General features: G+C 40.8%; 1 protein-coding gene across 3 annotated transcripts in view; it reads left to right on the forward strand.

Moving 5' to 3' along the window:
- The window catches only part of OTOGL (otogelin like), a 114,698-nt gene that overhangs the window by 75,867 nt on the left and 13,649 nt on the right, over nucleotides 1–25,182 (forward strand). For all 3 annotated transcript variants that reach the window (XM_077338903.1, XM_077338904.1, XM_077338905.1), the window contains 17 exons: nucleotides 1,033–1,210; nucleotides 4,266–4,408; nucleotides 4,854–4,877; nucleotides 4,980–5,072; nucleotides 7,143–7,332; nucleotides 7,749–7,963; nucleotides 8,566–8,707; nucleotides 10,232–10,417; nucleotides 10,825–11,037; nucleotides 12,599–12,703; nucleotides 13,015–13,122; nucleotides 17,810–17,911; nucleotides 18,819–18,923; nucleotides 19,146–19,186; nucleotides 21,964–22,027; nucleotides 22,852–23,030; nucleotides 24,137–24,241. In XM_077338903.1, the coding sequence (XP_077195018.1) occupies nucleotides 1,033–1,210; nucleotides 4,266–4,408; nucleotides 4,854–4,877; nucleotides 4,980–5,072; nucleotides 7,143–7,332; nucleotides 7,749–7,963; nucleotides 8,566–8,707; nucleotides 10,232–10,417; nucleotides 10,825–11,037; nucleotides 12,599–12,703; nucleotides 13,015–13,122; nucleotides 17,810–17,911; nucleotides 18,819–18,923; nucleotides 19,146–19,186; nucleotides 21,964–22,027; nucleotides 22,852–23,030; nucleotides 24,137–24,241 (2,193 nt within the window). The remainder of the gene's footprint in view (nucleotides 1–1,032; nucleotides 1,211–4,265; nucleotides 4,409–4,853; nucleotides 4,878–4,979; nucleotides 5,073–7,142; nucleotides 7,333–7,748; nucleotides 7,964–8,565; nucleotides 8,708–10,231; nucleotides 10,418–10,824; nucleotides 11,038–12,598; nucleotides 12,704–13,014; nucleotides 13,123–17,809; nucleotides 17,912–18,818; nucleotides 18,924–19,145; nucleotides 19,187–21,963; nucleotides 22,028–22,851; nucleotides 23,031–24,136; nucleotides 24,242–25,182) is intronic.

Genomic DNA, 25,182 nt, shown 5'->3' on the forward strand with positions numbered 1-25,182 from the left:
GCCTCACAGCTTGGTAAGCTGCGCTCATATATGTGCCACCTCTTAGGAAGGCCCTGAATCCCAGGGAGTCCGATCGCACACCACACTCCCTGTCAACAGCCTCCATCCCCTGCAAACCTACAGCTGTGACAAAATGGAAAAACACCTCACAATCGTGACTGTAAACACATCATCTCATAGGGTGAGTGGGGAGTTGCTCCTGTGGCATCCCAGGTAGTGAGGCAAGGGCCCAGACACATGGTGCCTTATATAGGCGCAGCCTTGCGCCTGACCCCATGCATACTGCAAGTATGCAGCACTCACCATTAAAGAACCTCTGAGATGGTCATGTCCGTCTCCAGCTGGCTCTCCGTGGCTGTGGTAAGTCTTGGCTGCATTTTTTTGGAATGCCAGAATGGCTTGGAGGGGCATCGTATTTTTAGTAAATGGATCATAGCACCCATTCACATAGCTGTACCCTTCACAAGCCTTTCTGCCATCAATACCTATATTCAGCTATTGATTATGTAATCCCTTGGGAAATCAATATGGTAACTACTTCTTGGTCTACTGACCTCCATTAGTTTTGCTGTGGTACTAATGTTGTGCAGCTGCTAGTAATTTCTGTGTGCTGTCTGGTGTCAAAAGCCAAAACTTTAGGCAATCTTTTTGTGAAAATGTTTAAAATATTATTTCAGATGCTTCAAATTCAACTGAACATGGTTCCAATATGTGTCTGTGTCTCTGGAAATGGGTCTGTTCCGTGAGCAATATGGGGTAGCAGTGTCATTAGATACCAATGGGACTGAATTCTGATATGTGACTGAAGCTGCTTTAGACTTCTGTTTACACCCAGTCATATAATGATATTGCCTGTCATAAGGCAACTGTTCTACAAGTTCAGACCATGCTGTTCTCAGATTGGATTGGTACCAAATGAGATTATCTGTTATTTAGCAAGAGTCTGTATTATATAATAATGGTAACTCTTGGTTCATAATATGAAGGTCAGATGCTAATGTTTCCATTTCCCCCCTCATTATTACTGAACAGCCAAGATATCTTGATCCAGTAGACAGATGTAGTCAGTACGTGTGTATTAATATGGGATGGATGCTCTACAATCTCTCAAGGAACTGTCATAAAAATGTGGAGAAACCTGACTGTGGCTTTCGAGGGATGCCAGTCCAGGTGAACAGTGACAGCTGCTGTCCAGAATGGGAATGTCCTTGTAAGTTTCTGCATGTAGTAGATTACGTTTTTAAATGTGAAAGCATGAAGGCCCTGGCACTGGTTGATCCACCCTGGCCCACCTTCTTTGAATTGCTTGGTTAAGAGAAGGACCATCTGCCCCTTCTTCTACCATGCAAGGGCTGGTGATGGCAGAGTCAATGACCAATCATTTATTTTAGTTTATAAAGAGAAGCAATCACGTATATTGAAAAGGTAAAATGAAGCAATATGCAAAGTAGATATGATATTAGAGACATTGTTGCCTCTGCTGCCTTTGTGAGCACTTAATGGTAAACTATTTTCTTCATCTAAAAGTGGCCTCATCAGTTACAAAATTAGCCACAAGTGTATTTAATAATTTTATAATGTGTGGACCAGCCATAAAATGCTCATTAAATGTAAGTATTTAGTTTGTTGTAGAGCTAGTATATGGTGATTCACAATTCCATGAGTTTTTTGCAGCTAAGGATATGAAATAATTGTAGCCACTAGAGTTGATGTTCATGAGAACTGCACTTTCAGGCCAGACATGGAGAGTAGTAGCTAGCAAGCTACACCCCAAGAGTGTTCCCCCTCCCCTACTTCAGTATAGCCTTTTCTGCCCAAAGTGTAACATGACAGAGGAGGGGCATGTACTTTCCCCTCAGTTCTATTCTTGCCACCATAAGGAGTTGCCATACTATAACAAACTTCTGTGAATAACATTGCTGGACATGCGGGACCCCGCAAGCTACCGCCCGGTATCGCATCTTGTGTTCCTGGGTAAGGTCATTGAAAGGGCCATGGCGAACCAGCTCCTAGCATTTTTGGAAGAAATTTCAGCCCTGGATCCATACCAATCTAGCTTCCATCCTGGCCATGGGGTGGAGTCTGTGCTGGTCATTCTGATGGATGATCTTCTACACCAACTGGATTGAGGCAGATCGGCCATTCTCGTGTTAATAGATCTGTTGACTGCATTTAATGTAGTTGATCATGAGCTTTTGGTTCATTGCCTCACTGATACGGGGATCAGGGGAACAGCCCAGAAGTGGCTGACTTCCTTTCTAAAGAACAGGTCTCAGAGGGTAGCGATGGGGAAGGAGATTTTGGACCCCTTCACACTCCCTTGTGGGGTGCCTCAGGGGGCAATACTCTCGCTTACCTTGTTTAACATCTATATGCACCCTCTGGCCCAGTTGGTCCATAGCTATGGGCTGGGGTGTCACCAGTATGTAGATGACACCCATCTCTAATCCCTGATGGATGGCCGGCCGGATCTCCCCCCTGAAACGTTTGCCAGTTGTTTGGAAGAAGTGGCTGGATGGATCAGGAAGAGTCGTCTGAAACTCAACCCCTCCAAAATGGAGGTCCTGTGGCCGGGAAGATGGAGGCAGGATCAGGAAGTGCCTTTACCACACCTGGATTGGGTGCAATTGACAGCTGCACCATCGGCCAGGAATTTGGGGGTGATTTTTGATGCTTCACTTTCCACGGAGACTCAGAACACAAAGGTAACCTTGACGGTGTTTTTCCACTTACAGCAGGCACGGCTACTAGCACCCTACCTTTCCCATGAACATGTAGCCATTGTGATTCATGCAACGGTCACTTCTAGATTAGACTTCTGGAACTCACTCTATGTCCTTGACCTCGAAATTACAACTGGTGCAGAATGCGGCTACATGAATCCTCACTAAATCATCTTGGAGCACCCCAGCCCACCCATTGCTGAGGCAGCTACACTGGCTGCCAGTTTGTTTCTGGATCAAGTTCAAGGTTCTGGTTCAAGGTTCAGGGCCTGCAAGACAGATCTCTCTCTGCCAGGCATTTGTTTGATGCTGGGCACATAGAGTACTGAGGAGTGTGATCAGATCCCCCCTCCCCTGGTTCCAGGATTAGATATTAGATTGGCCTGGATCCACTGGTTGATCCACCATGAATTATTCCATCTTTTTATTTCTAGCTTTGCATGTCTGGCTTCCCAGCTCATACTGGTTTAGCTCCTTGTGAAGTTGGGATAAGCTTTTACATTAATCTGCCATCATGTTTTTATATCCTTGTTTTTATGTTTTTGTAATTGAGGATTTATTATAGTTAGGATTTTAATTGACTGTTTTATGAATAGATGTTTTATTGCATGTTGTTAACTGCTGCAAGCCAGCACGTCCAAGATACAAATATAATTATAAATAAAAAATTAAAAAAATAAATCCCACTAGTGCCACCTCCAGTGCAAAGTGAAAGACAAGATGAGAGGACTTCTAATCAGGGGCTGCCACAAAATATCCTCTGGTACCATTTTCCACTTATGTTCCCCACACAGTGGGGCTTGTAGGACCAGCAGTAATTTCCTCCATGGTATCTGCCAACTCAATAGTTTCCACAATTAGTGCAGCATACACTGAAACAGGGAGGAGCTGTCCAAACACTATCTGCGCACTCTATAAGGGCCCAGCTTCATCAGTGACCTTCTCATCCAAGCTATCTGGTCAATACCTTTGACTTTCATATGGCATTAATCCATGGATATCAATTCTTGGAGTGACACAGTGGTGGGAAAGGTGGTATTGCAGTGAATCTTCGACTGATCCAACCTTTTCCTCAGTAAGTGAACTTGCTATTCTCCCATGTGGGACTGCACAGAAGCCAAGAAGATGAAACGGGGTTGCACTCATCTGTAACCATTGTTCATTGAGTGGTCTTCTGTGCAGGCACAGATCCCTCCCTCTTGTCCCTGCAGTGAGCTTCTCTGCTCATGCTCACTACTTCATGGTGGTGAAGGAAGAAATGAGGGAAGAGTGCTTACCACTCCTCTGTCATGTGACCCTTTGGGTGGGAAAGGCTATGCTGAAGATGGGGGAGCAGTCGGGTTCTATACACTTTTTTATAAAGCTTGTTAGCTCCTCTCCATGGCTGGCTCGCAAAAGCACGGTCTCTATGTGTGCTTGAACTGAAGACTACTCAATGAACAATAGTTACAGGAAAGTACAGCCCCATTTTACTGTAAAGAAAAGAAAAATAAGAAATGCCCTGTTTGATGGTGATCTTATTAACTGTCAGTTCTTCCTTAGGTCAATGCTCTGTCCTGTCTGAACTGAGTATTATTACATTTGATGGAAATAATGTAGCGCTATATAAAGTAGCATCCTACATTTTAGTCAAGCTACCCACAGAAATTATTGTGGCTCATATTGAAAAATGTCCCACTAACCAGGTAGGAGACTTGGTATATGATGCAAAATAAGTGTTCCAGGTGTTTGCTTTTTTTTTTTAAAGTCATACTCATATTTTTGTATTTGTAAACATATTTATTAATAAATAAAGGCTTACCTGTGTATTATAATAAAAATTGGAATTACTAAATATGCATAGTATATGTGATTTTGTTGATAGTCTACTAGGAGGAAACAATTAGTAAAGTTGCCAAATAGAAATATTGAAAATGCAGCTCTTTCTAGTTAAACATTAAGGTTATTTGTGTAATCTGTTGTGCTATGTTTTTGCAAAGATACTGGTTTTCATCCATGCAACTTTTAACTAAGAATTGTTATACATAATCTTCTATATTTAAACAGAATTAGTAATGTTTATAGCATAATAGAATTATGATACTTTATGCAACAGCAATTCTTCTAATATACTTCTAAAATATTTTTCAGAGTGCCAATTCAATAAGAAAAACAGTGAGTATTTTTCTAACAACATTTAAAATACATCTATATGCACACATTATTCTAAATACTGAAGTGTTATGTCACCTCAAAATTCGGTCTTTTTCTTTGAAGGTTCCACCTGGAAGTGCTTCAGGCCTCTGTTTTAAGAAACTTAATGTAACAACATCTTCAAATACAATACTCATCAACCGTTTAGCAAGAAAGGTAAATTAAGAAATCCTAAATTGTAACATAATTATTTTAAAATTGTAATTGAAGGATCATAAATATTTATTCATTCATTCATTTATTTATTTATTATGTATTCATTATTTAATTTCTAGCCTGCCACTCCTGCAAGCGGCTCATGGCAGGGAACAATGCCTTTTCTCAATAAAATTACCATTAAAACTCCAACATTACAACTTAAAGCCAACACACCCTGGCAGCAATAAAAACCTCCTCCCACCCTCCCCACCCACAGCACCCTGATTTAGGGTGAGAATAATGTCCTGGTTGGCTTGGGAAGGGGCTGTTGATTTTGCCCTGGCTTCAACCAAAGACCTGGTGGAAGAATTCCATTTTGCAGTCCCTGCAGAACTGTGACCGCTCTGACAGGGCCCTCAACTATCCAGGGAGCTCATTCCACCAGGTCAGTATCAGGACCAAAAAGGTCCTGGCCCTGATTGCAGTCAGGCAAACTTTCCTCATGCCAGGGATATTCTCTGATGCAATAAATAAGCCATAATTAATATATAACTTAAATATAATTTAACATTGTTTAATGTATATCAGTTATCCATATATGTCAGATAGCAAGAAGCAACAACTGTGATCTTTTCATTTTGATAATATATTGTTCATGATAATATATTGTTCATTTAATTTTCAAAACTTTGGTATGTGTGCATGTGTATGTATGAGTGTTGAATTCATAGCAATTGTAAACTCTAGCTAAATTGTGAATACTGTCAAGACTTTAAAAAATTACATAAACTCTGATTTTCACAATCTCTGGTACCACTATACTTAATCACATGCCCTGGATCTCATGCATCGAACATCTAGTCAGACCTTAAGCTCTTGCAACAGAAAATACCAATCTGTTTAATGACATCTATCAGATCTCCTCTATGTCCTTGAAGGAGAAAGAAGTAAAACTGGTGGTACCAAACCCACCACCACCACCAATAAAAGGTATCCCACCTACTTACATTGTCACTCTCATAAGGAGATTACCACCTCTTTCTCCCTGCCATCTCTCTGTTTGGACACAGTGTCCCATGGGAGCTCTAAACTATTCTTTTTGAATGACATTCACCTTTACCTGAACTGCTGTAAATCTGTAAAAGGAAACAAACAAAAAAAAGAAACAAAGTTTCTTTTATTGGTAACTAAAAGCCAAAGTGGATAAATGAAAAGTAATGGTGACCATGATGACCCCTTTCCTGGTGCCAGCCGTTTTCAGAAAGTGGTCAGGTTAGGCAAGGCATTTGCCCAGCAAGGTTTCTGACTGGTTGTGCAGATTAAAGGCATCTTGTTATGCTGAGCTTCTGCTTGAAATGTTGAAAAGGTACTATTAGAGTTATATTTAACCACTTTCTGACGTTTTGTGATTGACTCTGCCTCCTATCACAGCTATTTTGTGCTTGTACCTACCACCCTGTGTCAGAATTGCAAAGGTGTCTACAAGCTCAAAAAGTAGGAGACCCCTGTAATAGATTTTCTGCACTAGAATACAGGAAGAAGAGAGGGGTGGGAACTGCTGTATTTGAGGAACAGCCACTGGGCAGAGTACTCCAGCCATACAATGCAGGAAAAATTCTGTAGATTTATCACTGCTTCTCCTAGTGTAATCTTCCCTGAAGGTTGCAGGGAGGCTTTTAGCCAGAATCCTCACAATCTGCTGAGGCTAATAGGAATGATGGCAGCTCCCTTCTCACAACAGATTCTTCTACCACAATAGAACTTTAGACCCTGTGTGAATCTTCCTGAAATAGCATCGCTGCAAGGCACAGACTGCACAGCTAAAAAAGAATGCTATTTGAAAGATGTGTAATAAGTTATTGGAAACACTAAGGACCATCTCCAGTATGTCAGTACATATTCGTATGTCAGTACATATCTGAACATTGCACAGGGAAGTCAGCATGCTGTTTTATAGAAGTAAAATCATGTGCTGTAAATCCATTATATTGGAAAATAATGCTTATGAACAGTAATGCCACCTGCAGTGGTCAGAAGCATGGGTATGGACTGTACTTTTGATTCTTATTATGTTTTGGATTGTTTTAGGTAGTTGTGGATTCAGTGATTCAGCCTTTGCCCTTTTCTAAACATGGCTTATGCATTCAAGATACCGGTGCTATGTATGTCATTAACACACCAGCAGGGATCAACATTAAGTGGGCTCATGTTACAGGCATTATAGATGTCCAGTATGGCTTTCACTCTAACACCACCACCAGGACTGAAGGACTTTGCGGTGAGAAAATAATTTAATCTAAAAGAAACTCCTAAAAGCAACAATTAACTGCATAACAGAGATACGGGTCTATAAGGTGTCACAAGATTCATTTTTGTGTTTGTTGCAACAGACTGACATGACTACCTCTCTGGAATCTGGGGTAATCCAATCAGTTTGCACAATGGAATGTAATATAATTTACTGTCCTCAGGGAAGTGCATTCAACAGTGGCATTGGGCATTCTAAATAAATCAATATCTCTGTGAAGAAGATCCTTAAACTCATTCTATAACTTTCTGCTTATACAGGAGGAACTAGCTGGAGCACATGCTAACAAAAAGAGGATGGTGCTTATCTAATACTACTTCATGAACTTAAAGTTTCTACATCTGTAAAATGTTTAATGTTCTTGTGTTTTGTTTACAAATTTTAAGGAGTTTGCAATGGTGATCCAGTTGATGACCTGAGAATGCAAAACAGAACAATAATTACAAATATGGAAGAAATTGAGTCTTTTATTAAAAGCTGGGAGATTGAGAAATCTGTAGATGTAACAACCAGGAGACCTATAAGAAACTGTACAGAAGACAACTGTACATATTGTATGGAACTGCTAAATAGATGGGCTTTTTCCCCCTGCCATAAAAAAGTAAGTACAAAGCACTGAGCAAATCCTTACTTGCTCAAGATAAAATATAACAACTCCGAGTAAAAAAATTTTTTTAATTAAATTAAATGTGTACATTGATTATAATGGTCATATCTGATCATTCTATTTTTAAAAAAGATAAGGGTTCCCCCTCCCCCAAGCTCTGTCTGGTGGTAAATTAAATACAAATAATGACACTTGAGCTGAGGTATTCTCTGGTAAGCCTTTTGTCTCACTTCAGCCGGAGCCCTTGTGTCCCTAAGCCCTGAAATGCTCTGTGCTTGGGGTGAGGTGACAAATTCCCTGTTCAGCCAAGTTCTTGAACATGGACAAAAGGTAGGCCTAATTATTGTATCATTGTTGTGATTTCTGGGCTGTAAGGCATTTCCCCATGTTTGTCAGACAAAACTATAAATTATTGTGCCAGAACAAGTATGAACACATAGAATTAAAACACTGCATTAATGAATTTTAACACATCTCTCTCTCTCTCTCTCTCTCAAGCACTCACTCACTTTGGCTGTATACTCAAACAAAACACACAGTGAAAAAGATATAGTGTCAAAAATGATATGTGTTCAATCATTTTTTAAAAAATCTAGGTTTCACCACAAGACTTTTGTGAAAAAATGTGGATCAACAATACTTATTTCTGGAATTACGAATGTGATGCTCTTTCTGCATATGTGGCACTGTGCAACAAACATAATATCTGCATTAAATGGAGAACACCAGATTATTGTTGTAAGTATATTACTGTCTTCTATTGTTAGGTTATATTTTCCATTTAAGATTTGGTAACCCAAAACATTAATGAATATTACTTTGAAGGTTCTGAAAGGAATTCCCAACTTCAAATCCATGCTTAGCTTTGAATTTCATTAAGTGACACTTCAGTCTTGAAGGACAGACAGAAGTATTTAACCTTAGCCAGATGCCTGGAAGCAATGACAAAGTGGCTCACAAAGAGCCATCTGAAGCTCAACCCTTCAAAGACGGAGGTCCTGTGGCTGGGTAGAAAGGGGCCAAGTAAGGAAGTACACTTGCCCAACCTGGATGGGAGTGCATATAGCAGTAGCCCACTCCACCAGAAATCTGGGTGTGATCCTTGACGCCTTCCTCCCCATGGAGGCACAGGTCATGAGAGTAGAGCGGCAGACTTCCTACCACCTGTGCCAAGCCAAGCTACTAGTGCCCTACTTGGCACAAAAACATCTAGCCATAGTGATCTATGCGACGGTCAGCTCTAGACTGGACTTCTGCAACTCGCTCTACACAGGCCTACCCTTATCCTTGACCTGGAAACTGCAATTGGTTCAGAACACGATGGCCAGGATTCTCACCGATGCACCATGGAGATCCCACATCCTGCCTATACTCCAACAACTCCCAATTGAATTCCAGATCAGGCTTAAGGTTTTGGTTCTTACCTTCAAGGCCATATGTGGCCTGGGCCCAGTGTACCTGAGAGACCGTCTCCCCGCCTATACCCCCAAAAGAAGAAGAGTCAGTTCTTATATGCTTTTTTTTTCTATTCAAAGGAGTCTCAAAGTGGCTTACATTCACCTTCCCTTTCCTCTCCCCACAATAGACACTCTGCACACTGAACCCTGATATTACTGCTCTGAAAGAACAGCTTTATCAGTGCTGTGGCAAGCCCAAGGTCACCCAGCTGGTTGCATGTGGAGGAGTGTGGAATCAATCCCGGCTCGCCAGATTAAAAGTCCACACTCCTAACCACTACACCAAGCTGACATTACACTCCGCCACCGCCAACTGGCTGGTCTTCCCTGGCCCCAAAGAAGCATGTTGGTCCTCAACAAGGGCCAGAGCTTTCTCTGTTCTGGCCCCCACCTGGTGGAATGAGCTCTCTGAAGAGATCAGGGCCCTCTACCAGGCATTTGCTTAGTCCGACCAACACAACAACATCCACTGGTCCCCCCTCAGAAACCCCCTCCATGACCTTAGGTTGTTCAGGGTAGAGCTTTTTTAAGAAAAGGGGTTACGTGGTTTGAGCTGGCTTCATCTTATATACTAATGAAGCATTTCTTTCATATACTATATCCTTTTTATCAGAGTCTCATTTCCTCTTTTGATGACTAGGCTTTATTTTTATGCCTTACAATTAAAAACTTGACTTTGCTGTATCAGGATTTTAGTACTTAAAACATGTAGTTAAACTGATAGTGTAGATAACATGTACCCCATGTTAGTGAATTTCAGAAAATGTGGATGATTTTTTCGTTTCCTCTGTATGTGTATCGGTAGCTCTCAGCTGTCCTAGCGGGAAGGAATACCAGCCTTGTGTACAACCCTGTGCTGCCAAAACATGCCTTAATAAATGGTTCTATGAAGAATCACCATGCTCTTACTTAAGAGAAGACTGTGTCTGCAAAAATGGGACCATTCTTCATAGAACTGATGCAGATCTTTGCATTCCAGAAGAAAAATGCAGTAAGTACAGCTATAACTATATAAACACATTTCCCCCAGTAGCCCAAACTATGCTAGCTTTCTGCTGAGATTGGGAGGTATGGTTTCTGTTTTCTCACAGAAGTATAGAGTTCATAGGTATTCTTTACTAGAGGCCAATTAAAATAAATTGTGGTCAGTCTTCAAAACATAAAACCATTGTCTCTATTTGCCAAAGGGCTTCTTTCTTGAGGTTGGTTTCTAAACTGGATTCAAAATTTCATGGGATCCATGTTAAATAATTTAAGAATATTGATTCATGACTAACTGAAGGAGATAGAATGCTGTTCAATATGATTGTTGATACAATCCTTCTGTTGCCATTTATACAACAGAATATATCAAGAATTTTGGTTGTATTACATGACTAAATCGTTTTTCATTAACAGCATGCACAGATAATGAAGGGCAGCCCCGTGCTTCTGGAGAGGTCTGGAATGGCTCCACTAAAGGCTGCTGCATGTATAAGTGCTTGGAGAATGGGAGTATTGTTGCTATAGAGCCTGAGTGTAGTGAAGAGCCACCTCCCATCTGTGAACGAGAGGGTGAGACAATTATTCATGTGATTGAAGAAAGGGCCTGCTGTCCAAAGAAAGTCTGTGGTAAGTGTTACAGCAGCATTACTTTCCAGAATATTAATATTTATGAGGTGGTAGGATATTCAGGTGAAAGGAATTAATCAGGATGTATTGAACAGTGAGTTAAAATTTGTTTCTCACTATATTAATGGTAAAATATTTTTCATGGGTGAAGTCAATATTGAAGATTTGGCAACCCCCCGCCCCCACTAATACTCGGTTTTTCAAAAAGTTGAAAAGTTTTCTCTCTGATTTTTGTTGAAATGTCTAATATTTACCTAAAAGAATGACTGAGAGGACAAGGCTTTGAACAAAGCATCACTTGGTCATATTCCTTCATAGGGGCTTACTAAATAGGGAAGAGGCATGACCAGGAGATATAGCTTCTAAATTAGTCCCCTCAGCTGGGGATGGAGAACCAGCCTAAAGAGTTGCATAATTGTACTTCACCTAAGGAGTATGGATACTGAAAAGGGGAAACGTGACAAGGACTTTGAAACCCCATCAGCTTTAAGAAGCAAAGAGCAACCAGGGAGAGTTCCAGAAGTCTAAGCCTAGCATTGGCTCTATGCTGAGCTTCCAGCAATGACATTACAAACTAATTTCTACTTTATGTATTGCAAAATGGCTGTTTATATATTCAATCTTTCATGAGTGGAAGAGGAAAAAAACGAGGTAGGCTAGAAACAATGTCAACGTAATTTGTTCTCACTTATAATTTTGTGTAATAAAATGCTTAAATAAAATCTGTTCCACTATATATTTCTGGTAAGGCCTTGAAGGAGAAGTGTGTCTCATGGCCCACTCAGGGCAGCTGTCCCACCTCTGTGTGCCACCTCCAACCGGCTTGCCTGTTTGTCCAGCAGCCAGCCAATTGCCTTCCATCCCCACTCCTGACCACCCCCTCCTCCTTCCACTTCTTTCTGAGGCTTGGAGGCTGTAGATCCCTTCTGCCCTGCCGGTGACTTACCTAACAGCTGCCTGAGGCCTTTCCAGGTCCTGGGGGTGGGGGAGGCCATCTGCAGAGTTCTTCCACACCCCCCCCCCCATCTAGTGCCCATTGTATTCCTGAATGCAATAGGCTTGGCCTCTAGTATAGTAAATATTAACATGAAGTAACACATAATATTTATACAAAATACCATCAATTTAAGTTTTGTTATTGTATATTGAAATTCCCTTCCCTCCTAGTAAAAGGTAAAGGTAAAGGTATCCCATGTGCAAGCACCGAGTCATGTCTGACCCTTGAGGTGATACCCTCTAGTGTTTTCTTGACAGACTCAATACAGGGTGGTTTGCCATTCCCTTCCCCAGTCATTACTGTTTACCCCCCAGCAAGCTGGGTACTCATTTTACTGACCTCGGAAAGATGGAAGGCTGAGTCAACCTTGAGCTGGCTGCTGGGATCGAACGCCCAGGCTCTTTACTGGTAGAGGATTTTAAAACGAAATGCTGGTTCAATATGTACATTTTCTATTTTGTGAACCATAAATACTTGAAATTATCATCAAATGTCTTTACTGTTGTGTTCATTTGTAAAGTAGTGTCATGTTGATTACTTTCTATTGTTAATTTCAATTTTTAGAATGCAACATGTCTCTATGCGACTCTATTATTCCAACATGCAAAAGTACTGAAAAGCTGGTAGTGGGATATAGCCTTTCATCATGCTGCCCCCAGTACCGATGTGGTAAGTGTATGTTAAAATGACCAGATTAAGAAGAGATTATCCATCTAGACATGTGTAAACCATCTCAAAAGTGCTGCCTGTACCACGTTCAGGGCAAGCTAGACAGGCACAAATTAGGAGTCTCAATGCATGCATGAGACGGTGGAGTAGGGAAGGAAGGGTTTAAGTTTGTTAGGCACTGGGATGCTTTTTGGAACAAGCAGGACTTGTACAAAAGACTGGATGGGCTTGATCCAACATGATTCTCATAAATTCTTAATTCCCCTAAGCATTTTAAAAATTAATAGAAAAATTGCTTTGTCTTTATTCAGACTGTGATCCATCAGCATGTCCCAATGCTTCCCGTCCAGAGTGCAGAGAAGACCAATTTATCGTTGAAGCAAAACAGGAGGATCCTTGCTGTTTTTCATATTTGTGTGGTAAGGAACCCTGAATACAAAAAGTACTTGAGTTTCAAATATAAAGCAATTGCTACTAGGAAAGGATCCCCATTATCAGGGATACCTAACTGGTTTTGTAAAGGCTCAGGTAATATTGAAATATTAGATTGGCTGTGGGGGAAGTCCAGTAGTTTAGGGCAGAGTTTGCAGAAAATGCTTTGTGAATCCAATCCAGACTACAGCTCAAAAATTTGAAGAGTTCATCTCGATAACAGTGAAGTGAACCACATTTCAAAGAAGACCATTTATACATGTGTGCACACACATGCATGCACATGCATGTCTTTCACACACATGCATGCACAGACACACTGTGAGAAAGACCAAAATCTTTTCATGAGAAAGACTCAAAGAAGCTAAGACTGGTTCTCCCCTCATGCACAGATACCATCACATATTACATCCTTTTTTATTCTAATAGTCAAATGTGGATACTTAAATTCGTGGATTGGGTTTATACTGACAATAAACATATTTCTGCAAACTTTCTACCCCTTTTTTGCAGAAACACCAGAAAACCTTAAAAATAAATTGAGGGATTTAAATCCTCCCAAAATAACGAGCATTCTCTGAGTGTACAACGCCATTGTATCTACTTCCTGTCCTTCTACGCTGTCTGGTAGCAGCAGTAGATGCTAAGAGCTGTGTGGGGTTCAGCCGTGGCCACAGGCAGAATATGAAATTCCTGGGTTGACTGAGCCATCAATGAAGTCTGTGAGGCACTCTGGGCCTGACTGCAATGGTAGTAGACTCACGGAGTGGCACCTAGTCCAGCTCTGCAGCTGCACTGGGGTTTACAGTGACAAGGAGCCATAAAGGACGCAGTTTAGAGATGGGGTAGTAGACAGCTGCGTCTGTGCTCAGAAGGCATGTGACAGGAGGATGGGATCCCCCGATGCAACTCTTACAGGCTTCCATTTGTATATTCTAATAGTTAAGTGTGTTATTATCTGCAGATACTTAAATTTAGAGACCACACTCTCTAAAAACAGGTACTTCTGTAAAATTGGGACTTTCCAAGCTAGCAGAAAAATCTGAAAAACGTAAATGAAAAATAAATTGGGGGCCTTAAATCCCCCCCAATAGAAGCATGTATAAGCATGTACCTCTTCTTTTTCCTCCAGGTGATATTGGTGATTTTTGGGGGGATGGGGGAGGGAACATTCAGCAGGACTGGTATGACTCCTACCACTTCCTGGTGGTGATGACAATGTTGGGATAGGGAAAGCATCAATGGACACCACAGCAGAGCCTGGAAGCGATGTCACGCTCACCTGCAGCAGCAGAGATAGTGAGGGGCAGAAGAAGCCATGGTGGACCCAGTGCTGGAGGCTTGGGGGGGGGGGGTGCTGGGCTCAGTAGGAACAGCAGTGATGGTGGTAGTGGTGGCTGATAGCTATAGCAGTTCCAATTTAGGCAGCAGCAATGGGGAAATTTGTGGCAGGCCTGGTGGGGGATGTCAGGAGATATACTGGTTCTGGTGGTAGTGGCAATAATGAAGGAGGGAGGAGCTGCAGTGGGCCTGATGGTGAAAGCCAAGAGCTTTGCTGGGCATGGTGGTAATGGTGTGGGGGTGGTTGGGAGCCATGGTGGCCCCAGATGCAGTGAGGTGGATGAGATGTGGGTGAGAGAAAGAAGATAAGAGAGGGATCAGGATCCCCCATAAGTATTGCAGGTCCCCACCTGTATAGTTAGATAAAATGTTCCAGTCCTTGGAATATACCATAAATCTGCTATAGAACATGACAATATGCTGTCAGAAATGTGATAACTTGGAAAACAATTTATTTCAAGCACTCACACTATTCACAAATCACCCATAGCTACCCTGTTCCTTACAAGAAACTTAGTATAGTGTCTAAGAGCTGTGGCTTCTAATCTAGTGAGCCAGGTTTGACTCCTCACTCCTCCACATGCTATCAGCTGTGTGACTTTAGGCTCATCACAGTCCTGATAGTTCTGTTCTCACAGAGCAGTCCTGTCAAAGTTCTCTCAGCTTCACCTACTTCACACGGTGTCTGTTGTGGGGAGAGGAACAGAAAGTGATTGTAAACTTCTTTGAGACACCTATGGGTAGTGAAAAGTGAGGTATAAAAACAAACTGTTCTTACTCTTCTTAAATAAATTTCAGGTTTCTGCTTTTTGTAAGTGATGCCTTAGAACAGTGGTCCCCAACCTTTTTATCACTGGGGACTGGTCAACGTTTGACAATTTTACTGAGGCCCGGGGGGCACTTCACAGCTCCTGATTGGGCCCTCCGAATTTTTATCCTGGACAGGGCCCGCCCTAACTCCTTCCCAACAGCCCTTAGCATTTTATTTAATCCATTCTGCAGGAGCGGTTTAAAGATATTAACAATTTTTATCCTATTCCAGCTATGAAGAAGTCAGAATGCACTACTTACAGTTCACTCAAAAGCCACTTGTCACAAAGTTCCTCTGGTGATGATGAGGACCCAGAATTAATTTGTTTGTTTTTTGTTTATTTATTTATACTGCCCTCCCATAAGGCTCATAAATTTCCCTCATTCCCTGTGTTTGCCACAGATACCAATTTGTTCCTCATGCTGCTCCTGAGAGTATCTTGTTTTCTAGTATCAACATTTTGGGGCAAACAATGGGCTGCAGTTGTAAGTGGTGAGGCAGGAAATTGCTGTTCCCTGAACATCCAAAAGGCAGGAATTATCTGAAATGTATGAATCCCAGATGGAAGAACCAGAACTAAAGTATTATTTTACCAGTTCTGTTTCCAATAGAGCAATAATTTTCACGAACATGTAATGGAAAAATGGGCAAATGAGAACAAGATGCAATTTAATAAAGATAAGTGAAAAGTTCTGTATCTGGGTCAGAAAAATGAAAAGCATGCCTACTGGATGGGGGATACGCTTCTAGGTAACACTGTGTGTGAACGAGACCTTGGGGGTACTTGTGGATTGTAAGCTAAACATGAACAGGCAGTGTGATGCAGCGGTAAAAAAGGCAAATGCCATTTTGGGCAGTATCAACAGGGGCATCACATCAAAATCACAAGATGTCATAGTCCCGTTGTATGCGGCACTGGTCAGACCACACCTGGAGTACTGTGTGCAGTTCTGGAGGCCTCACTGCAAGAAGGACATAGATGAAATTGAAAGGGTACAGAGGAGAGCGATGAGGATGATCTGGGGCTAAGGAACCAAGCCCTATGAAGATAGGTTGAGGGACTTGGGAATGTTCAGCCTGGAGAAAAGGAGGTTGAGAGGGGACATGATAGCCCTCTTTAAGTATTTGAAAGGTTGTCATTTGGAGGAGGGCAGGATGCTGTTCCCATTGGCTGCAGAGGAAAGGACACGCAGTAATGGGTTTAAACTATAAGTACAACGATATAGGCTAGATATTAGGAAAAAAATTCACAGTCAGATTAGTTCAGCAGTGGAATAGGCTGCCTAAGGTGGTGGTGAGCTCCCCCTCACTGGCAGTCTTCAAGCAAAGGTTGGATACACACTTTTCTTGGATGCTTTAGGATGCTTTGGGCTGATCCTGCATTGAGCAGGGGGTTGGACTAGATGGCCTGTATGGCCCCTTCCAATTCTACGATTCTATGATTCTATGATAATATGATGAGATACTGCGTACAAACTCATTTTATATCATTCAGTTATTGTCTTCAGATTGAAAAAAGAATGCCATGTCCATCTAATCATATAGGAGAAGCAAATAATAACCTCATGTTATTTTATGCATGTGCCTAAACAACAAAAGTCATAATAATACTAGACTTAAGAGAAGTTATATCCTCATAGTAATATATGAAAAAAGATAAAATTGTCAATAGAGATAATTGGACACGGCCCTTATCCCCCATTCAATGAAGATTGGTCCTGGTTTCACTCTAGACTTTTTGGTCCACTGATATGAGTGCCTTCCATAATTTGGATCCAACCCATAATGGAAGGATGGCCTTTTAGCTCATGTGTGCAGTTTGCACCTCTGCTATAGATCTTTTCCACTGGATCCTAGAAAAAGACAGCATGAGAATGACTTCCTCCTCTCTTCCAATGCAGCCAATATCATCCTACATAGGGTTGCCAACCTCCAGATGGCATCTGGAGATATACCACTATTACAATTTATCTCCAGATGCTCAAGATCAGTTCTCCTGGAGAAAATGGCTGTTTTATACAATGGATTCTATGGCATTATATCTTGCTGAGGTCCTTCCCCTTTGCAAACCCTACCTGCAAGAACCCTGATGGATCAGACCAGTGACCCATCTACTCCAGCATTCTGTATTGCACAGCAGCCAACCAGTTGCCCTAGAGGACAACAGGACACAGAGGCCAAGGCCTTCCCACTGATGCCTCCTAGCATGAGGTTTCAGAGATTTACTGAGTATCGAGGCTTCCTTTATACACCATGGCTAGTAGCTATTGATGAACCTCTCCTCTGTGAATTTGTCTTAATACCATTTCAAAAAGTCATCTATACACTTAGCCACCACTGCCTTCATTGGTGGTGAATTCCACAATTTATTACTCATTGAGAAAAGAAATCGTTATTGGGATGAGGAGTAAATAACATTTCTTGGTACACATAGTTAGTATAGCATTTTTTAATACAGGAATGTAAGAACCCAATTTAAGGAATTTTATCCTTATGTTTGAACTGTTTTTTTTTCCTTGCAGTTTGTGAATCCTGTATAGAGCCGATTCCATTATGTAATGAAGGAGAAATTCTTACCGTAGATCTCAGCACTACACAATACTGTTGTCCTCATTATCATTGTGGTAAGTTTTACAAACATCATCCCCATAAATTGGATTACCATTATTGATATTTTACAATTCAGTAACTATTGTAATTGACATAAGTTCAGCAGTATCTTGATTATGTTAACTTTTCTTTACTCCTGTTCTGAACCACTCTGAGCCACAAGGGAAGGCGGTATAAAAATGTAATAAACTTAATTAAATAAATAAATAAATAAAAGTGGTTGGAAAATAATCATGAATACATGTCTGTTGTCTGTTAAGCATGATCAGCTCATTCCATGTGCTTTGGAAATCAAATCTGATCATCTATGCTCTGGCCATCATCAGTTCAATTTTAAATTCTTAACATTCCACTGAGGAACTCAAAGCTTCTCAACAACCCTATGGAACAGATTAGGATAAACAACAGTGACCTGTCCAAGAGCATTCAGTGAAATATGTATCTAAGGAGGGACTTGAACTTCGTTTTTCTGTATCCCCATTCAACATTCTACCACCTCCATCACATTCCCTATGTGCTCTTTCCGAATGAGATTTTACACACACACAAATTGGAAGTAGTCCTCTTATTATGACAAAGATCCAGAGACCTCATCTAGTCTAAACCCAAGTGAGCTTTTGTTTCTGAAATAGAAGCCTCTCGTGCAATATAAAAATTGTCCTGGAAATTTGTCTTTCCGATAATTAACATAAGCAACTATCATTTATGCTGCTTTTATTGTACAATATTTAATGTCTAATGTTAATTGAAATGAAAGTGTTTGAACTTGTTTCATGGTTCACCTCCCTGAGATAGCGAGTCTGAGGAAGTGGGTAACATTGAGTGAAAAAGCTGCTGGATCCCACTCTGCATGTCTGACTGATTTACCTAAGGAGCTATGGTCATAACTTTTTCCCATTGCAATAATTTCTGTTCCTGTAGTTTGTGATGAGAACCTTTGTCCATTACCATTCATGAACTGCTCTGCTGACATGAAACTTTTGAAGAAAAGAGTACCTGGGCAGTGCTGCTCAGCTTGGCAGTGTGGTATGTCTTATGCTTTATTTGTTTTTTGTTTGCTCATAAACCTGCCCTTCTTTCACCATAGTAATCAAGGCAGTATACGGGGAGGATCAAAATGGGTGTATAATGTGCTTCCAGCCCTTGAACCTTCCACCCATACGTTAGCTTGTCTCCTAATAACTCCAACTAACAATTTATGGACTTTTGTCCTCCACTGATATTGTTACCCTCTCTTTCCCCCCCCAGAATGTGATTGTGAAAATGCTACTGTACCAGCGTGTAAAGTGGTAAGAAATTTTATTGGATATAATTTAGTAATAATTTTAAATTCATGTGTGTGAATATATATATACACACACACTGATGGTTATTATATATAATGGTCATATGGATGACAAATCTAAAAAGCAGAACAGGAGCATGTGTTAACAAATGTGCTCTAGTAACTTTTATTAGAACTAGATTAGAAAGTATGGATTTGGATATTGTGGGAGAGTTCTCAGGATGGTATTTCTGTGCTCACCCCTAATAGTCTACACTTTTATCTACAAAATCATCTTGGCAGGTCAGAAGATTCTTACAGACTAAATGCAATATAGTACAGGATGGGGCAGCAATGAGGGGGAATCAGGTTGCATCACCTCTTTTAACTTGATATTATCCTCCCTTAGCAGTGCTTCATCCCAGACTATTGTGTATTTTGCAAGGAAGTATTTACAAATAAAGGGCCACTTTGTGAGAATTCTGCTTTGAAAGGTACTCAAACACTCCTTTGCTCAAGCACTGTTGCTGTGGGGCGTGTTCAGACTATGATATGCCATTTTACAGATGTCTCTGATGATGCATATGTAAAGCATGTAGGGGTCTCAGAATGAATTATCCCACTATGCCAAGTCTCTAAACCTCTTTCGTCTCTCCCCCCCCCCCCCGAATCACAGAGTTGGAAGGGACTTCCAGGGTCATCTAGTCCAACCCCCTGCATAAATCCCATGATTCCCAATATCGCCTTTTTGGTACTTGAAAGGGATCCCTCCTCCCACAAACTCAATATGACCTCTAGACATTCAAAACTAAAAGTTTGCAGTGGTTTTCTGTGCTTCTTTACTTTAGTCTAGAAATATGGCATTGATTATATAAAGATGAAGTGAAGCAAGCCAGCCCTACTTCATAAGCTGAATGGAGTGACCCAATGGCTGATAAGTTGAAAGAAGAGTGCTTGGGTTGACTGCTGGATCTGAAAGATCAGGACAGAGATGAGCTATAACAAGCTTTGTTGATATTGTTATGCTAACTTTATGAAATTGAGAATACAGGCTCTGTTTAACTAATAGACAGCGTCTGATGTACCTGTGATCTCAGACTAAGTGCCCATAATTGTGATGATACAGTGCTCTATGACAACTGTCTGAGTTGTGCTCTATGACAACTGCGATGAGTTATGACAGCAGGCTTGTATCCATAAATCATCAAGAAGTAGCTTAATTATGTGAATCCTGAATCTGTAAAGAATTTTCAGCTAAACATCTGGAAGAAGTTCCTGACAGAGCAGTTCCTCAGTGCAGTGGTCCCCAACCCCCGGTCTGGGGACCGGGACCGGGCCGTGGATCAGTCGGTACCGGGCCGCAGCTCCTCCTTGTCCTCCTTGCCAACTGCTGCCTCAGGCGCTGCCCTGCTACTTTGCAGCTGGCTCACCTTTGGTGCTCTCCAGCGGCCGCCATGGCTGGAGCTCCCCCTCGGCGTGGCGCTGCGCAGCTGCTGCTGGCAGCATCCCCCAGTAGGCAGCAGGAAGTCAGGGGTGCCAGCAGGAAAGCAAGTGGAACAGGGGCTCAACAAAAAACTACCCCCCCCCCCGGGCCTCAGTAAAATTATCAAGTGTTGACTGGTCCCCGGTGATAAAAAGGTTGGGGACCACTGCCTCACTGGAACTGGCTTCCTTGTGAGGTGGTAGGTTCTCCTTCTTGGGAATTTTTTAAGCAGAGGCTAGATAGCCATCTGACAAATGCTGATTCTGTGAACTTAGGCAGATTGTAAGTGGGTGGGCAGAAGGGATTGTGCCAGTGCTTGGCTCTTGTGGCCCTTTCTTGCAGGCCTGGGAAAATGCTGATCACTACTTTGGGTTCTAGGAAGTATCATTTTGATGTTCAGGCACCACAGTTGTATCATTGAGCCAATATAATTCAATTTGCAAACAAATAAAGAAGAGATCTGCTAACAGTAACCATACTCAGTATAATTAAAATGTTCAAAGTGATATGATTTAATTTGCCAAAATATTTTGAAACTAAAGAACATACTATCTGTTATAACACAGGCTTGTTCTGAAAGATTATACATATTTCTAACATATTTATAATATACTGATTTATATAAAGTATGAATTTTCAAACAAACTACTTCACTTTTCTAGCTTAACTTAAACAAAATAGTTTCTGTGACCTGGAAAAATACCTGATAAAAATTCCTTTCTATCATTATGATGAAGTATTTGTCTGCCAAATCTTTCCCCATGTAACAAAAGGAAGTGAAGTACATAGCATCATATGTTAAATGCTTTTTGATATACATGTGATATTTCCGGCATGAGGACTGAAGTCATGAAGAGTTGAGGATAGTCCAAAGTATGGTATGCTTCCTGACAAGTCAATCAGAAGTGTGTATATGTGTGTTGTATTCTATGAACACTTGCACAAGGATTTCCAAAGTGCTGTATTACCAGTTCTTATTCTTCTGTTTGTGAAAGAGCTAGTGAAAGATGCACAACTTCTTAAGCAAGAGTAAGTATATATCTGGATTTAGTTTCACTGTCCTTGAACAGTGTTCTAGCATTATGGGTAAAACAGTAGTCCTTCAGCATACAAGAGGACACCTTGTAATACAATACAGTTATAGGTCCCCAAATAACCCAGCTGGTAATTAGCATGAAAAAGAGAAAAAGCTTTTTACCGTGTGGGATGTATGTCAGTTGTCATTAAAGTTTTAACTTTCTTACACATGACATGCCATTTTGTAGCATTTGTCCAATTGGACATACATGATACTGAAATATTTGTTTTTAATATTACAGGGAGAAGTACAGAGAATACATTATAATATTTTGAGTACTTGTGGATGCACACAGTATACATGTGGTATTTCTTTTCAATTATACATATTTGATTACGTGTCTTATGTTGTACTCTTAAAATTCTGAATTCTTGATTTGCAAATAAAGGAGAAGCAAGGTGAGGTTTGCTAGGCAGCAATACTGAGTTCTTGAGTAGCAAGAGGTTTCTCAAGCCTATTGTTATAGACAATGTCAGCTACCTGTGTAACTCATATAGTTTGAAGTATAAATTCTGTAGTTTGAAAAGTTGGAGGGTAAATTGGGGGGCGGGGATTTAGTATCTGATTAAACATATACAGTTATTGCATATAAAAGTACCAGAATTATTAAGGAAAGAGGTAGGGGAAACCTCTTATCATAAGAAAATTTTGTTGTATTTAACATGGTGATTTCGATCCTACAGTCATGAGATTGAAAGGAGTATTAGTAATAGAATCTTTTCCCAGTCCTCCTCTCATACACTCTTCTCTATTGAGGGATGAAGGTCCTTACTGAACAAATTGCCATACAGCAATAGAGGCTGCAATAAGGAAGTGGATTGGGCAACATTTTTGTATGTGTGGAGCAATATTGATTCAAGGCTTGCTGTATTCATGCAAGAGAGTGGAAGAATGACTTTGATCAATTCCCATAGTGCAGCAAAGTGACACTTTGCCATTGAGGGTCTCCTAACCCTCAGCAGAGGATTTTTGGCATCTGCTGCAGAAGATGTTGTTGGGGGAGGTTGGGAAGATGCTGCTGCATGAATTTGGTACAGTCATGGTTTCCTATACATTTATATTTTGTTTCATTTATAACATTTCCATTTGCAGCATTTTGACACTGTTCTGCTTGCTTATTTTGCATTAGAAAAGGATAATGTCTGTGTATTCCAAGAAGTAACAGTTCTGAACCCAGGTCAGTCTATGATTCAATATTTGGATGGAGATCTTTGTTACACAGTTAAATGTTCTCTGGACAAAGATCCCAGGACAGGATTTCATGCCATGGATCTGACAGTAATCAACTGTTCCCAAAAATGTGAAGCCGTAAGTATTTCCAAAACATAGCAAGAGTTATTTGTGAATATGATATATGATGAAATTTGATCTAAAATTTACTCAGAAAATTGTAAGCAATCTAGAGCAGTGGTCCGCAACCTTTTACAGGCGGCGGACCGGCGGCAGCGGGGAGGGCAATTGCCCGGCCGCGGAGCTGCACGTGCATGGCCGCGCATGGCGCAAACGCGCATGCGTGGCCCTGCTTCCCTCTCCCCCCTCCCACAAAAAGAAGCTTGCCAGGCCGCAAGCTAATTGGCCGCTTTTGCGGCTGATTTGCTTGCGGCCTGGGAAGTTTCTTACTGGGGGGGGCGGGGAGAGGGAGCTGTGGCCCAGTGCCAGGGCCTTTGCACCAGTTGGGGACCACTGATCTAGAGAACAAATGCTTTATTTTACTTCATAGATAGCTTAGTAGGCATTGGCGAAAAGAGTCAAGGATCTTCAATAAAGTTCTGTAAAAATGGTGAATCTGCATAACATATTAACACTGACAAGTATATCTGGAAAATGTAGCTACAAAACTGATTTGCACTCATTCAGTGTCACTAGTTCTATAGCTGCCAGTTTCCATTTTGGCTAATGTAAATGTAGATAAGCAATAACTCAACATCAGGAGTTTCTGCTATTTTTATGGGGGGCTACTGTAGATTCAGGACTGATATACATGTATTATTGCTTGATTATTAACATTATGTATACATCTATTTCAGCTTGCTTTTTGTCATTGACCATAGTTGATAGGACCCCCAAATACACTTTTTTCTTTTTCCAGATCAGCAGTTCTTCCCAGTCTTTACCCATTTCTCTCTCCCAGCATAACTGGGAACAGGAGACTAGTAAATATAGAGGTAGAGGCAACAAGTTACCTGGGCAGCTTTGATTCTCAAAATCATAAACTCTGAAAATCTTGTTGGTCTCTTAAGGTGCTACTGGACTTGATTCTAATTGTGCAAAAGAATCACGCAGAAAATCACACTATTAATATTTTTGTATCACAGTCTTTAACTGCAAATTCCGCACTAGATATAATTAGTATTTGTAAAAAAAATGTATGCATTTGGGAAAAAATGGACAATACATTTGTCTCTTTCTAATAGCACCAAATATACATTCCTTCACTGAGTCAACATTCTTGCTGTGGGACCTGCATAAATGTGTCATGTACTTTCTACAGTGAGAATGGAACCTTAGTCATATATGAGGTAAGTCCCTCTAGAAAAGCTGTGGAAAATAATATTCTGACTACATAATCCTCTTGGTATACAATTCTTGAATTCTGTATGTTATTTTATATATTTATACTCTTCTCTTGATTCAAAAATGAAACTGCCATCATGGAAGTCATCCTGGATTTCCATGCAGTTGTATACAAACTGTCATTATCACAAGCAAGGCATTAACTAGAATTTTCTCCTTGTCAATTTTCATTCAGACAATGAAGGAATTAGATCTGTGGATGGGGTCAGAAGCATACAAAACAGTATTTTCCTTGCTCTGTCAGTTTTTTTTAAACAACCCTTTATTAGTTTTAATCCATTTCTAAATCTAACTATGTATTATACAGAAACCGAAAAACTGATTCCATGAGAAAATCAATTTCAGGAAGGTCACTTTCAGCCAAGACCTTGGGCCCAAAGTGGCAACTTTACAAATAATCTGAAAGTAAATGTGCATTAGGTTTTGAATATGCCACAGTATTTGAGCCCTATCAAACTTACTAGTTTCTATTTCTTTCTTGCTTTCTTTATAACATTTGCATGCCACATTTCCACTCATCTAGAGTCTCCAAGGTAGTGAATAATCACACCATCAAAACAATATTTAAAATACAGATTGATATTAAGCATATAAACACAGAGTCACACAACAGGGACAAAGGCCCATGAGATTTAGTGAGGAAATACTGGAGAGGGTGGAAAGTGCCATCAGGTCACAAGTGACTTATGGTGACCTGTAGGGTTTTCAAGGCAAGACATGTTCAGAGGTGGTTTCCCATTGCCTGTCTCCATGTCACAACCTTGGTATTCCTTGGTTGTCCAAATACTTTCCAGGGACAATCTTGATTAGTTTCTGAGATCTGTCAAGATTGGGCTAACCTGGGCTATCAAGGGGTAGGGAAGGCTAAACATAACAAAAAAAGACA

The sequence above is a fragment of the Paroedura picta genome, chromosome 5, assembly GCF_049243985.1.
Source record: "Paroedura picta isolate Pp20150507F chromosome 5, Ppicta_v3.0, whole genome shotgun sequence".
NCBI lineage: Eukaryota > Metazoa > Chordata > Lepidosauria > Squamata > Gekkonidae > Paroedura > Paroedura picta.